Below are 14,038 nucleotides of genomic sequence, written 5' to 3' on the forward strand. Positions count from 1 at the left end.
AAGCTACTTATGATCAAGCTTACTATAGTAGGTCTCTCTCTCATCTTGCTGTATTATAATAAGTAGTTTATTTCTTTATACCATCCTTGCTAACATTTCACGATCCACACTAACTGCATGTTCAGTCTGGTAGATTTGCCATATTTAAACATCCAGTCATTTTAACTGATATTTTAATCTCCAGGCTCTTATATGTTTGGGTTTTATTGAAGCCTAAATAATAAAACACTATATATAACCAACCACATTTACCAAATACATATAGAACACACTGTAAACACAATATATGTTAACACAATGAAATAATAAAAAAAAGAATTATACATTTTAAATAAAAAGTAATACAAACTTCATGTTCATCATTTTTTACAATGTAAGATTTTTACTGTACTTTGTGCTCAATTGTTTTCTTTGGCATTTCGGTGTGTTTGAGTTATTCATGTTGCATAATTACTATTTCAATGAATGTGGTTTATATACACACCAGTTAATAAATTGTTTAATCTCTCACGTTTCTTCCTACATTATTCCATGTTTCATTTGTTTAAAATCAGTTATTTTAAAGGGCCCAGGGTAATGCTGGGATTTGAACCCAGGACCCTTCCAATCAGTAGTCCAACACCTTTAACCATCAAGCTACTCCTACCTCCTACTTTCTGTCAGCTCAATCCCACTGATCTTTCTCATTAACAAAGTCTTTACTTAGCAGTTTCTGAAATTCTTAAACTATACCCACTTTGCAGATGTATCTGTGTTCCTAAAAAACTGGCTAATTAGGGTTTGTACTATATGCACTTTGTATATCATTTTTATTTTATTACCTATATATAAGCATTGACGTGAGAAGGCAAAAGAAAGTTTATATATAAGCATGAATATAACGACATTTATTGATATAGTAAGTTATCTTTACATGTTTTATCTCATAGTACAGAAGTACTGTACTGTATGTTGTCATAACAGTGTTATTCAGGTTTAGGTAGAGGTTATAGTTTATTGTATATCACATAAAACGATATTTTTTAGTCCTTATGCGTGGAAGTTTAAATTTGGTCTTACTCCTAGTCTTACTCCTAAGTGCCTCAATCCATCTGGGGACAGGCAGCAGGCGAGATGGAGACTCTTCTTCACGAACATCATTGGCCGTGTTGTCATGATGACTGTAATCTTCATCATCAGCATCACCATCATCGTCAGTCAGAAGAAGGGGTGGTGCATAGGTCACCACTTCTGAAAATCGGACACGACGTGCATTCTCTACCCGCCTCTGAAAAAAAAAAGTTTAGGCTTCTTGGTTTCTCAGTAAAGTAAAAAGCTGTGTCTTAGTATTTCCATCCATCTAAGAATCTTTAGTCCAACTAGAGACCATGGAGGGCGATGGTACAACCATAGCAGGACCTCTGGTCTTTATTCACAAGCGCACACTACAGGCAATTTGGAACTGCCAATTAGCCTAAGCCTAATTTTGGACTTTGGGAGACCGGCGAACCTGGAGGAAACGCACCAAGCACGGGTAGAACGTGCACACAGACCCAACGCAGAAATCGAACCCAGGACCTGGAGGTGCAAGGCGACAGTGCTAACCACTAAACCACCATGCCACCTCGTTTTAGTATCTACCCTGTTTAAATTATAATTGTAATCAGTAGTATTAACTGCTCACCTTTTTGATCACAATTTCTGTAGACACTGACAAATCCGACTCCTCGGATAAAGAGTGCTGGAGAGACGAGGTAGAGGAGGCCGGGGAAAGGCTTGGTGTTGGATCAGAAGTGGGCGGATTATGTCTCCACTCGTGCATTTCCTCTGTCTCTGTCCTGCATCTCTCATTTGATCCTCTCCTCTCTGTGGAGTAGCTTCGCTTACGGTTCAGGAGTGTTTTCTTCTTCAGAGACGAGTTATCTTCTCTGGACTGGTATAAGACAAAAAGAAATCATGCACATGCTGAACAGACTCACCCCCAAAGAAAAAAAACACACTATCTTTGACTGGTACAACAAATTTTTTCATGTAGAAGTACTTCTTGTAATGTGTGTCTGTAGAATATAGATATAGTAATACAAATCTACAAACATGACACATGTCAAATGAAGACAAAAATGTTGTCTTTTTTATGTTGCAGGGGCATTTATTTATCTTCAGGGCATGGACTGGGTTCACTTCTCCTCTTATGAGGAAGCGTCACTGAAAATCAAGACAAAGTTCTTCTAATTGACTGTTGTCCTATCCTATGGGGAACCATGTTTATCCTTTTTGGAAGGGGTCTCTTGAAGTTTGACTCCACCCCCCATTCCCAAAGAACAAGGGCTAACTGAATGGTTTTAGGATGATGGAAACGATGTATAACCTCAATCATTAATGCAAATGATCTACGAACCCAACGGAAGACCTTATGACGTGTTCAATAGATCTCTTCACTACCATCGTTGAAACACTAACTGATAGAATATCTTGCATTTATCAGTCCATTTCCAGAACTTTTATCAAGAACCACTGAAGCTCTTTTGACAGCTCTTGCTGAACATCTAACTATGGTTGGCTTCCTTTAATATGTTACACATCCCTTTCTCAATAAATAAAACTACTCTTTGTCCAGTTACTGTTCTTACCTGAACATATGATAAATCCACCAGGCGGAGAACATCATGCTCATTTCCAGATTGGCTGTGGTTTATTCCCGGTGTTTGTGACTGATCCATCATTTGCTGATTAGATTCTACATTTAGTTTCTGTTTTAATTGATTATATGGATAAATATGCACTTGATCTCTGATTGGGTAATTGTTTCCCAGTGCACTGACACTCAGATCCATACTCTCCAAATGGTTTGATCCTGAATCAGACAGTCCATACTGGCCATTGTGTAACTCAGACATAGAAGCCGCACCAATACCTGGACTCTTTGTTTCGTTAAAGTGGTATTCAGTGGTGTGAAAACCTCCAGAGTTCATTTGTGATTGTGTCAATCCCAATTCAGGGCCTCTGTAATTCCACTGGTTGAGCCTGGTTTGTTCATTTGGGTGTGATTGGTTAATACTGCTTGTTAATCCCAGTTCTTGGTCTTGTGTGATGAAGCTGGATGCTGATTGGTTGCTGGTGCTGGATGGGAGGTACTTGGCCCATTCCTGGCCAGTGAAGATTTCATCCATCAGGTTAAACGTGCCTGGTGAAAACAAAGTCTCACTGTGGGATAAGGGGTGGGGGGTTGGGGAGGGGGGGGGGGGGTTAAGAGGGGGGTTGAACAGTATGAATTCGGTAATCATTTGCAGCGATTATCATTTGGGGTGTGTATAGGGGTGCTAACAATGTAAAGATTCTTTGCTAATATATATATTTTTTTTACTTTAGCAGAAAACTTACTTAATCTTCTTTGCAAGCTTTAAGAAATTTGCTCAATACAACTAAGAGTCTTGGCACATTATAAACAATATTATATTTCCTCATCCAGTGCTTTTAAGTGTGATTCCTTAACGCCAGTCACATTTTCATTTTTGTCTACTCTTAGGGTGTGTTAGTTCAGCACATGAGCTAGACAACATTCCCAAAGGTGACAGACATGCTACGATAACTACAAGGTTCATATTTCATCTACCTCATGTGATCCAGTGGACTGGGAATGTCTTCGAATAGACCATTGTTGATTGGCTGCTGCTGGAGACTGTCTTCCAGTCTCCCATTATAGACTGTAGTTGTGTTGTTGTCATGAGACATAAGACGTTGGACAGGAATTGGAGACCCGATGCTCTACGTGGAGTATAGAATAAAAGTTAACAGGCTGAAATGAAATGCTGCAAGTTTAAAACTGAATGTATGGAATTATTAGAAAAAAATTACCACTTGGCTTTGTTCTTGTGTCCCTTTGTCGTCTCCTTCTTCTATGGAAATGTTTTGGTGTCTCTCCTTCCATTTTTCCTTCACCTTCTGCGTCCATTTCCTCTCTCCAACCTCCTGACCCTGGACGTTTAATTCCAAGGATTTTTGATTTCTGTCTTGCCTAGGCATCAGAACATCATCTGGGTGTGTACTAACATCACCGTTTCCTCCTGCTACAGTGTGGTTGCTCATCAACACCTGATTCGGCGTTCTCTGTTGTGGTGTAGATGACATTCCTGATTTGTCAATTCCTTTGGCGAAATCTTCAAAAAAAGATGCTCTTACACCAGGAGAACCCGGATTCAGTGATCCAGGCCCTGTGCTCGTAGTAGATCTGTCCGTAGAAATATTAAAATTGTACATTGGCGGGGTTTGAGGTGACCTCTCAGCACCATCGCCATTTTGCTCGGACGATGTTGTACTATACTGTACTTCTGCTTGAGTGCGTGTGCCGATGCTCTCCGGTCTCGGTTGAAGCTTCAGCTTTTGAAGCATGGACTGCAGCAAGATCTGAGTGTCCGATACAGGGTTTGCGTCCTCCATTTAAACGCATTGAAAGTGAAAGATTAGATTAGATGCCATATAACTAAGGAAGACATTAATACGCTCATACTCACAAACACACAGCATTTAATTTCTATCCAAAACCAGAGGTAAAATTCCAACAAATCCTGGATTGCAGTAGATCCACATCTTTTAATTCCTTGAAGTTTTCAGTTCATTTCCAAGTGAGTTTATCTCATGGTCTTTGTTATTCCTCTAAGACTTTGAAATGATGATACTTCCACATCACACAAATCCATGCATTTTTCTTAACCTTCTGAGTAAGTGCCGATGTTATATCTATTCGAACGATACGGACACGTCCTGAGGAAAGTTGCAGAGGTGTGTTCGGCTACGATACACGGACCCAGGCAGACCTGAAAGACAAGTGTGTCGAGTTGACGTCTTCACTAGGAAGCATAGTTTTCTCTGCATACTCTCTGTCCACTTTCACACTTGGGTAAACTTGCGTCTGTTAAACATTTTGCACGACAGTGAAATAATGTGACTGTCGTCACTAAGGGTTGTAAAGTGGTTTGTCTGATATACAGTATTAAAGCAAAAAAAAAAACAACAACAATGGAATCCTACATGTTACTGAAACACGTCGTTGATGGTGTAAACAGGACTGACTGTCCTAAGATTTTTTTGCTGTTGTTCTTCAAATTTTCTCCATAATGCAAATAAAACTAAACTAATACATATATGAATAAATATGTACATAACCAAACGAATGAATAAATCAATTTGACACCATAATTTACAAAGTAAGAAAGGATTACCAAACATTTCATGTGACCTTGTTATTAACAGATCACTATCAATGAACTATTATTTAGTTATTGTTTATACTTTGTGAAAGTACGTCTAGGGTGGCATGGTGCCACGTTGGTTTGTGTTGTTTACTGAAAAACATGGTAGTTGGGCTGAGCTGAGATAAATTGCCCCAGTAAGAGTGTGTGTGTGTGTGTGTGTGTGTGTGTGCATGATGTCTCATCCAGGGTGTATTTCTGTCCCACACCCAGGGATTCAGGGATAGGTAGCAGGTGCGGTTATTTAATCGGTTACTGAAGATAAAAGAATCTCGTGAACGAATATAAGTTTAGAATTATGCCAGTCACATACAGTAGGTTAAATGTGTTTTAATATTCTCTTGTTCATTTTCTAATCTAAAGCTCAGTAGCTAGCACATATTTCTATAACAGGCAAAACATTATTATATTTTTTATATGTAACCCCCTGTTCTCTACGGAATGTCCTGTTAACTATTAAATCATTATTTAAGTGTCTCAGGAACCAGGTAGTAAACAACAATGACTCAAAGAATGTCTCCCTAACGTTCTTGAAATCTTGACCTTATTTAACCCTCTTTGGACCTTCCAGTAATGTTTTAGAGTACATTGTTCTAATGTTAATTGAACATGTTTTAAACAGATTCTTTTGCAATTTCCCTTTGGGATAAATAAAGTGCTATATCGATATTTTTGGTAGAATGGTATCTATCTATCTATTACTGAAACCACGCGAATCTCGTTAGTTGTCATAAAATGTTTTCAGTTAGTTGAGCTTAGTATTAGTTAATGTGTAGAATTTAAAGGTTCAAATGTTTAAAGCTGTGTATGTGTGATGTCATTTATGTGGGCGTGGCCCAGGCAGCTTCCAAAGCAGTCCTGTAGGAAACAATGTTAAGTCTCCTGGGATAGACTCCACAACCCCCACAATCCTGCATACAAGATAAGAGATATAGATGGTGTGTACTGTACATGTGTGCATAATACTAAAAGAGTGAGATAATGTGGTGCACTATCGCTTATTATTATTATTATTATTATTATTATTATGCCGAAAACAATAACACACAATCCAAACAACACAGAAGATTAAAAAAAAACACAATAAAACACAAAAAACGCATCTGGGAGTGGAAAAAACACTGTAAAAGAGCGCCAGAAATAGGAACTAAAAATGTATCCCATATATTTCACATAAGTATAAAATTCTTAAACATAATACTTTCTATCCATCCATCCATCCATCTAGGAACCTGTAGTCATTTATTCTCAAATATTTATTAAAAATAAGGAAACTAAATTAGAATAAAAGCAAGAATATTCGACCAAACCAAAATTTTTCTGTATAATCACAGGTCCAAAACCAATGTGCAATTGTTTCAGGAGCAGCTGGTGTCAATGCCCTTTTTACATCTCAAAGAAATAAAAGATTTGACATGATAATATTTATATAATAATTTACTTGTCTTAAGACTTGTCTTATCCTGTTAATTAAAATATAAGGTAAATAATAATAAGGTAAAGTCTAGACTTTTCCCCCACAAAATATTATTAAGAAAACCACTGAGGTACAGTGACAGTAAATTATTGAAAAGTGCTCAAATTCTTTAATTGTTGTGACGAGCATCTGAAAAACATATTTGGCTTACAATTGTTTTGCTGGAATGAATATCTGAAATGGAAAACTCTCTCAACAGCATAACCACACCTGCAGAAACGGCATCAAATACAATGGAGAATTCCTCTGCAGATACAGGAAGGAATAAACAGAGAGAAATTATGTGCAAGTACTACAGTAAATGTTATATATACTGTATATATATATTTAACCATTTGGTTTATTGATCAACTAACATAATGGTACTGTTGAACCAATTTTCAAAAAAGGAGGATTTGTTTTTATAAGTAATATTCCTGTTGTTCCAGATAAGGTATGTGTGGAATAAAATGATGCTTTAAAATATAAGACCAGGAGAGTAATGTCTGTCTGAGAAACTTTGAAAGTTTGATAGGGAGCTTTTATTATTATTATTATTATTATTATTATTATTTTACTTTAGTACAAAATCTGAATAAATCAAAATGGCATTATTTGTATTTAAAAACAAAGAAAAACAGGCTCAGCACAGTAGAACTATAATAAATCCAGATAAATTATCAAACATTTCAACTTTTGGCGCACTGTCCTGTGTGAGCCGTTTGAGTTATAACGACATCAATAGGCGACGGCAATTCCGGGCGCGTTTATATGACGTTGCGCGATTTGATTGGTTGTGTTTAGCGCGCGACATGGCGAAGTGTTAAAGTAAACAGCGTAAAAGTTTTTATATTTTTCTAATTAATGAAGGATGTTTCGCGTTAAAAATGACAATTTGTATTTTGGAATAATGTCTAGTTAATGCGTTTTATTTAGAGTTCATTCTGTGCAAGTGTGTGAGGATGGACTGCGTTGCAACTGGAGGAAACGTCAAAGGTGAAGGGAACAGTATATACACTATTATATACATTATTATATACACTGTATGAATAACTGAACCAGTAACTAACATTAAATATCCACAATATGTTTATATTCCCCTTATTACATCGCCATTTATCCAGAGCTAGCCATCACTGCTTCCCAGTACTCTTATTTAGAACTGTTAAGCATCTGCTTGGATTCCATTTAATTTATCTTTATGAAAATGTAATTTAAAACCCTTAAAATGTCCCTTTAAGTCGTTGAGCTACCTGAATGATTAGGAGAACGTTCTTCTAAAGTTTGGGGAACAATCTCTAAACAGTCCTCAGACAGTCCTGGTACAAACCTAACTGGTTGTCATCAAACCAGTATATAATGTGGTACAGTGGTGTAGTAGGTATCACTGTCGCCTGGCACATCCAGGGCCAAAAGTCTGATTCTGTGTGTACAGTTTTCATGTTCTCCCACATGTGGTTTTCTCCCACAGTTTAAAAACATACAGAATAGGGTGTTTCCAAATTGCCCATAGTGTGAGCAATTGTGTGCCATGCCATGGATTGGCACCCTGTCGAAGATGAATAAGTTAATGGCGTCGTGGTTAGCACTGTGGTGCCAGGGTCAAGGGTCCAACTCTCACCTCAGGTCTGTATGTGTGTGCATGTTCACCCTGTGCTTGGTGGGTTTTCTCCGGGTACTCAGATTGCCCATAGTGTGAGTGTGAATGTGCGCTTGGATTGGCAACCCCATCCCTGCCTTATGCCTCGAATCCCCTGGGAAAGGCTCCAGGCTTCCCGTGACCCTAGACAGGATAATTGGTATACAGAATGAATGAATGTATAAGATTCCATCACTGTGCCCAGAAGGTATGAAGAGTCCTGGCTGAAACACAAGAGACACTGGAATGGACTGGACTATTGTCTGTAGCCAAATATATTTATTGCCGGTGTTGCAGCATATTGCAGTATGCTTTAAAATCTGTATTTACTTTTGACCAGCAAAATTGTGTCTTTAAAAAAAAATTGGTGTTTCTATCAATGTTTTTTTTCTTTTCTATTATATATCTATTATTTTTTCAGTGTATGTTTTTATTAAACTTTTTGCAAACATTGTAGGGAAATTTGCAGCTTTGTTGCAGGCAATATGATATTCTCAAAACATTATAAAATAGTTTTGTTGTATTATTCTTTGTATCTTACAGTGCTGGCCAAAGCAATCCACTCCCTGTCAAGGATTGGAGAGGAACTTTACTTGGAGCCCACTGACGATGGGGTTAGTGTTCATGCCTTTGGTTCTCATTTTGATATCTATACATTATCTATATGTATGTCCATGTTTATGCATATCCTTTGGTCACGTTTTGCAGCTCACTCTGCGTGCAGTAAACTCATCCCGGTCAGCATTTGCCTACTTCCTGATGTCTCCGCTCTTCTTCCAGAAGTACCAGGCTCCTCCAGACCAAACCTTCCGCTGTAAAATGCCAATCAAGGTAACAGGCAAAGTCTTTCGCAGCGTTCTCTCAGTTATTTTTTTTCTTGAACTTGTCCTATTAATGAACTATGTCACTGTTATTGTTTTAAGATTTATGATGTCATATTTTGCATGTGGTGGGTTTCCTATCCACCCTCAGTAGGTGGGTTAGATGCCATAAACGTTCCCTAGGTCCTGGGTGGGAATGTGTGTATGAGAACTGATTGAAAACAATGCATTTTGACCCCTCTAGTGTTGCCTTCCGTCATTCAATGTTTTCTCTCTCTCTCTTTCAGAGTGTACAGACGGTGTTCAGGTCTCTGTCGTCTCTCGAGCGCTCTGTGGAGAAGTGCCGAATCGAGATGAACACAGATAAGAGTCGCCTGAGAATCACGCTGCACTGCAAATATGGTAAAAGCAAGCTTGATTATACAGTGGATATAGTACAGCTTTTACAAAGGAATCATTTGTGCTTTGTAACAGTCCGTATTTTGTTCCCCAGTTATGTAATAAACATATGGGGACATGCCATATTAAGGGGAAAGCAAAGCTTTGTGTGGTAAAAGTAAGTCTGCATTACACCACGCAGTTGCTGATTATGGCCTCGATTAGGGGGTAGTTTATTGGGAAGGAAAACTGGAATGTGAAGGGAATGGAAAGAGGGAAAAGGAGGTTGTTGATATGGAGGTTAAAAGAAGAGTAAATATTACAAGTAAACAAAAAGGAAGAACAAAAGGAGCAAGAAGATGAAAAAAGCAGATACAGCAGGAAAGAGTGACAGAGGATGGTATAAAAAGGAAAAGCCAAAAGAGAGAAAAGTAAGGAAGTAAGAAGGAAATGTGTGAAGGAAATGTGTGAAGGAAATAAGGTGACCAGGAGGGACAATATCAGAGACAGTGAGACAAAAGGGAGTGAGACAATGATAAAAAGAAAGGATAAATTTAAAGAGATTAATTTCTCTTCTTATAAGATTGTGTGTGTGTTTTTCAGGGCTTTTAAAGACACACAACCTATCCTTTCAGGACTGCGAGTGCTTGCAAGCAGTGTTTGACAAAGACAACTGCACCAACATACTCCGAGCCCAACCCAGGTCCTTCTTCTTTCCTCCATCCTTTAAAAAAATTTTTTTTTTTTACTTTTATCTTTCGGTTTGTATCTCTGTTTCTTCTATAGTGCCTCCTCTGGTGTGTGTGTGTGTGCAGGTTGTGGGTAGATACAGTTCTGCATTTCCCCCCCTCTCTGGAGGAAGTGTGTGTATCAGTAAGCGACGATCGAGTTTGGCTCAGGAACCATGTAGAAGACGCTGCAGGTGATGACGTCTCGTGTTTCTTCATGATTTTCTGTTCTGTAAAATACACACAATACACTGTTCTTCTTTACTGAACCGGTAACGATGTAATCATGGTCATTGTGGTTTTCCAACTGGCAGCAGGTTTCACATGCATCAGGTGATTTTAAAAAGCACCTTTCAGAACTCACTACAGGCTTTCTTTCTTTCTCCCTCTCTCATCTCACCAGACTCCTCCTCCAAAGCCATGATGACCGAGTTGTGTTTGAGCTCAGAAGAGTTTGATCATTTTGCTATTAACTCTCAGACCAGCATCACCTTTTGCCTCAAAGAGCTCAGGGTAAACCTGCACACACTCACATTGTCTAATAGATATACAGTATATAAAAAAAAAAAAAAACATAATGTGGCTTGTTAAGATGTTTGGGCCACTGCAAGCCACCAAAACAACAAATGCAGCAGATGATGTACACAGATTTCAAGATTATCAAGGTCATCCTGAAAAAAAAAAAAAACACCACCATGCCGTCAGGATTAATGTGTTTCATTATAGAATTAACCCATACCCCCCCCCCCCTAAAATTCATTATTTAGAAATGTTTTTTATTAAAGTTGCAGTGATTTCACTTTAGTTTAAGGGACTGCGTTTTCTCTGGAATTTATTACAGGCAACAAACAGGACATAAGTGATGAGTGAGTGGGTGGATATGATATGATATGATATAATCATCATTCAACTCATGGCGTTCATTAGCAAATTCATGATCTGAATTATATTTCAGCCAAAAAACAGGAACATTTTGTAGACCTCTAAGAAATTTAGTAATGTGTTCTTTTTTTGCTTTTTTTTTTTTGTTCTTTGTTTTATTGCCCTTTGTTTTTTTTTAAGAGTAAGATCTGTTAGCTTTTAAGAAAAACTGATTATGATTATGTTTTGGGACATTTATGAGGGGCGTTCAATTCAAACCGGCGCACAGAATAACAGAACACAGTTATAAGAGTAAAAACTCCCTTTATATTTCTCTGTATAAGCCCCTGCTACACTAATGCACCTACCCTAGTGTTTCATTAGTGCTTGGAGACCATCGGGGTTTTCTAAGTAAACCAGAGCCATCATCAAACCGCCTGCTTCATGCCTAAAACACTGGCCTCCCAGGAACTCCTGTGTCTTGGAGCGAGGTCAGGACTGTACGGGGGGATGTGACAGTAACTCCCACCCGAATTCCTGTAACATAAAAGTGATGTTTGTGAATGATTGTGTGTACAGTTCTCACAGACAGATTCATCTTTTCTGCAAGTTGGCGACAAGTTATCTGTCGATATTTTCCAGCTTCAGTCGTTCCACTCGCTAAATGTTCACAGGAGCGGCTGCAGTGGGCTCCGAGCCACCTCGGCTCACCACTTTATAGCTTTCCTTAAAACGTTTGCACCATTCAAATGTTTTACTGCGGCTAACAGTCTCATCATCATACTGTGCTTGAAGTTTTCTATAAATGTCACTCGGTTTTCCGCCTTCACTCACGCGAAATTACATCACAAGCTCTGTGGTTTGTGGTTTAGGGGCATGGCTCACCTAATGTTAGCATTTGTATAGTTCTAGTGCACAACATTTAAAAAGTTAAAATGAGTGCTTAGATGTTGATCATGGAAAATTACTTTTAAACCTTGTTCATGCTCTTAAACCTTTTATTTCTGACTCACAGGGTTTGTTGGTCTTTGCTGAGACGGCAGGTCTGCCCATATCCATGTACTTTAATGACCCGGGCAGGTAAAATGTTTTGTGCATTAACCCTAGATTTTTAATTTGTTTTTTAATTAATAGTTAATTTGTGCTTGTATGTGTGTGTGTGTATCAGCCCGGTTGTCCTGAGTGTCTCCGACAGCGTCTTAGAGGCAAACTTCGTTCTCGCTACTCTCTCTGAAGAGGCACACCAACGCAACCCCAATAACAACAAAGCCGATGAGTAAGGAGATGTTTGCGAGTGATCAGTATTTACTAATTACATAGATTTTTTTTAATAAACAGTTCCCTTTGTACACACTCTGTCCTTCACCGTCTTTCAGGTCTCGAGTTGAGCTCGCACCAGATGACTTTATGTGCGACGACATCGACTCGTATCTCATCGCCATGGAGACCAGCGACCTAGCTGGGCCATCTCACCAACCTCAACCTCAACCTCAGACTTCCTCAACCAACCACAAAAGCCGATTGCTTGACGACGATGATGAGGAGGAAGAGGAGGAGTCAGTGGAGAGACCGCCCAATAAAAAGGTTTTAAAATGTTTGTGTATTTAAAAACAGTGCCTATAATGATAAGCTGTAATTCATTGCATTTTTATTGTCTTTCTCAGTTTTGCTCGCTTTTCTTTGGTTCCGTACTGCCGGCTTCCTCTCAGCCGACCAATCAGACGATGCGGAACCAGGAAGTGCTCGCCAGCGACAGCGAGGATGAGAGACAGTCAGAATGAACACTGTAGCATTGAGGACAATGAGAGGGAAACAAGACAAGAGAAATGACAAACGGACAATTTACTCCGACATCGTGTAACAGGACGTGTGTCCAGATGGGAAATCTTTTTAATGTTAATTCAAAGAATGTTTTTTGTTTGTTTGTTTGTTTTTTTAAGTTGAATCATTGGTGAAGCGGTCAAATACAGACGTGTCACGTGCAAATCATTGTACTGCATCAACATTTAAAAAGTTCAAACTCTTTATACTTGTGTATTGAGTAAATTCACTCATACTCAAGGTTGGTAAAGAATAGACAATGTCACCTCTGACATCCTGTGGTAATCTCAGTCAACCTATAATTGAGTTCCTTATCTTCACATGGCTGATTTTGATCTGTATACCAAGCGGTCATGACCAGAGAAACATCACTGGCTTAGAATGTAACTGGGTAATTTCATTAAATTAAGTGTTTGATAAAATAACTATTATTTATAACCCTGTATTCCTGGTTTCTTACTCTGTCTGTTCAGAGAGTGTTGATTAATTTTCCCTAACAGCAGCCCTCACAGCAGTTTCAGCTCAAATCGGTTGTTTATACATTAATGCATTTCTTGTAATATATTATAACAGGACTGCATACTTATTCACATGGACTCTTCACAAAGATGATTATAAAATAGCAACACAACTGTAAAACTGTAAAGCTTCTTTAACATTTATGAAGGAGTCTCCAGTGTCAGTGTTACAGTACTTTCTTTCCTCGGTAGAGGTTTTTTTAGCATGAAGGATGCTCAGTAAAATAAAAATCTGTGGAGTTTTTGTCATATTAATTTTGAGATTAATTTCTGATAAAAAAAAAAAGATAAATACAAATTGACATTTTAAGTAGTGGCAGTTTGCTGGGGTGTAAATGGAATAAAACATTTCGGGGTTTGACTTTAAGACTAATAGAGGAAAAAAATCTGATGAAGAAAAGAATGCTTTTAGGGACACAAAATAGGACATGGGACGCAAAATTAAAATGAAGGGAAAAAAACAGGACATAGGAGGAAAAAGCAAGACCATATGATTTACACTTCTGGATCAATCTTCCATTGCCAAAATATGGAAAGTACTCTGAGTACAAACTCAGTAATTCTCTTCATGCTTCACTTTAATCTGAG

The 14,038-nt window shown here is 38.3% G+C and overlaps 2 protein-coding genes across 2 annotated transcripts; one reads left to right on the forward strand and one right to left on the reverse strand.

Moving 5' to 3' along the window:
- Positions 1-30: 30 nt before the first annotated feature.
- On the reverse strand, positions 31-4,743 carry zgc:113229 (uncharacterized protein LOC550612 homolog). Its single transcript, XM_053506350.1, has 5 exons — positions 3,835-4,743; positions 3,593-3,744; positions 2,610-3,183; positions 1,664-1,912; positions 31-1,267 (listed from the first exon to the last, which is right to left on the reverse strand). Exons 1-5 carry the CDS (start codon positions 4,414-4,416, stop codon positions 1,004-1,006), a joined length of 1,821 nt encoding a protein of 606 aa, XP_053362325.1. The 5' UTR covers positions 4,417-4,743; the 3' UTR covers positions 31-1,003.
- Positions 4,744-7,496: 2,753 nt separating this feature from the next.
- On the forward strand, positions 7,497-13,699 carry rad9a (RAD9 checkpoint clamp component A). The gene is made up of 11 exons (XM_053506083.1): positions 7,497-7,680; positions 8,867-8,937; positions 9,032-9,154; positions 9,432-9,546; positions 10,126-10,225; positions 10,338-10,444; positions 10,654-10,763; positions 12,127-12,191; positions 12,280-12,387; positions 12,488-12,695; positions 12,776-13,699. Exons 1-11 carry the CDS (start codon positions 7,647-7,649, stop codon positions 12,890-12,892), a joined length of 1,158 nt encoding a protein of 385 aa, XP_053362058.1. The 5' UTR covers positions 7,497-7,646; the 3' UTR covers positions 12,893-13,699.
- The last annotated feature ends 339 nt before the right edge of the window (positions 13,700-14,038 follow it).

This window comes from Clarias gariepinus, chromosome 10 (genome assembly GCF_024256425.1).
Source record: "Clarias gariepinus isolate MV-2021 ecotype Netherlands chromosome 10, CGAR_prim_01v2, whole genome shotgun sequence".
Classification (NCBI taxonomy): domain Eukaryota; kingdom Metazoa; phylum Chordata; class Actinopteri; order Siluriformes; family Clariidae; genus Clarias; species Clarias gariepinus.

Excerpts from the sequence above, each read along its gene's own strand:
- zgc:113229 (XM_053506350.1), bottom strand. The coding sequence starts at position 4,416 with ATGGAGGACGCAAACCCTGTATCGGACACTCAGATCTTGCTGCAGTCC. Across the intron at positions 3,745-3,834 it reads CACAAGAACAAAGCCAAGTG|AGCATCGGGTCTCCAATTCC; the intron begins GTAATTTTTTTC and ends TACTCCACGTAG. Across the intron at positions 1,268-1,663 it reads CAGAAATTGTGATCAAAAAG|AGGCGGGTAGAGAATGCACG; the intron begins GTGAGCAGTTAA and ends TTTTTTTTTCAG.
- rad9a (XM_053506083.1), top strand. The coding sequence starts at position 7,647 with ATGGACTGCGTTGCAACTGGAGGAAACGTCAAAG. Across the intron at positions 8,938-9,031 it reads TGGAGCCCACTGACGATGGG|CTCACTCTGCGTGCAGTAAA; the intron begins GTTAGTGTTCAT and ends CACGTTTTGCAG. Across the intron at positions 9,155-9,431 it reads GCTGTAAAATGCCAATCAAG|AGTGTACAGACGGTGTTCAG; the intron begins GTAACAGGCAAA and ends TCTCTCTTTCAG.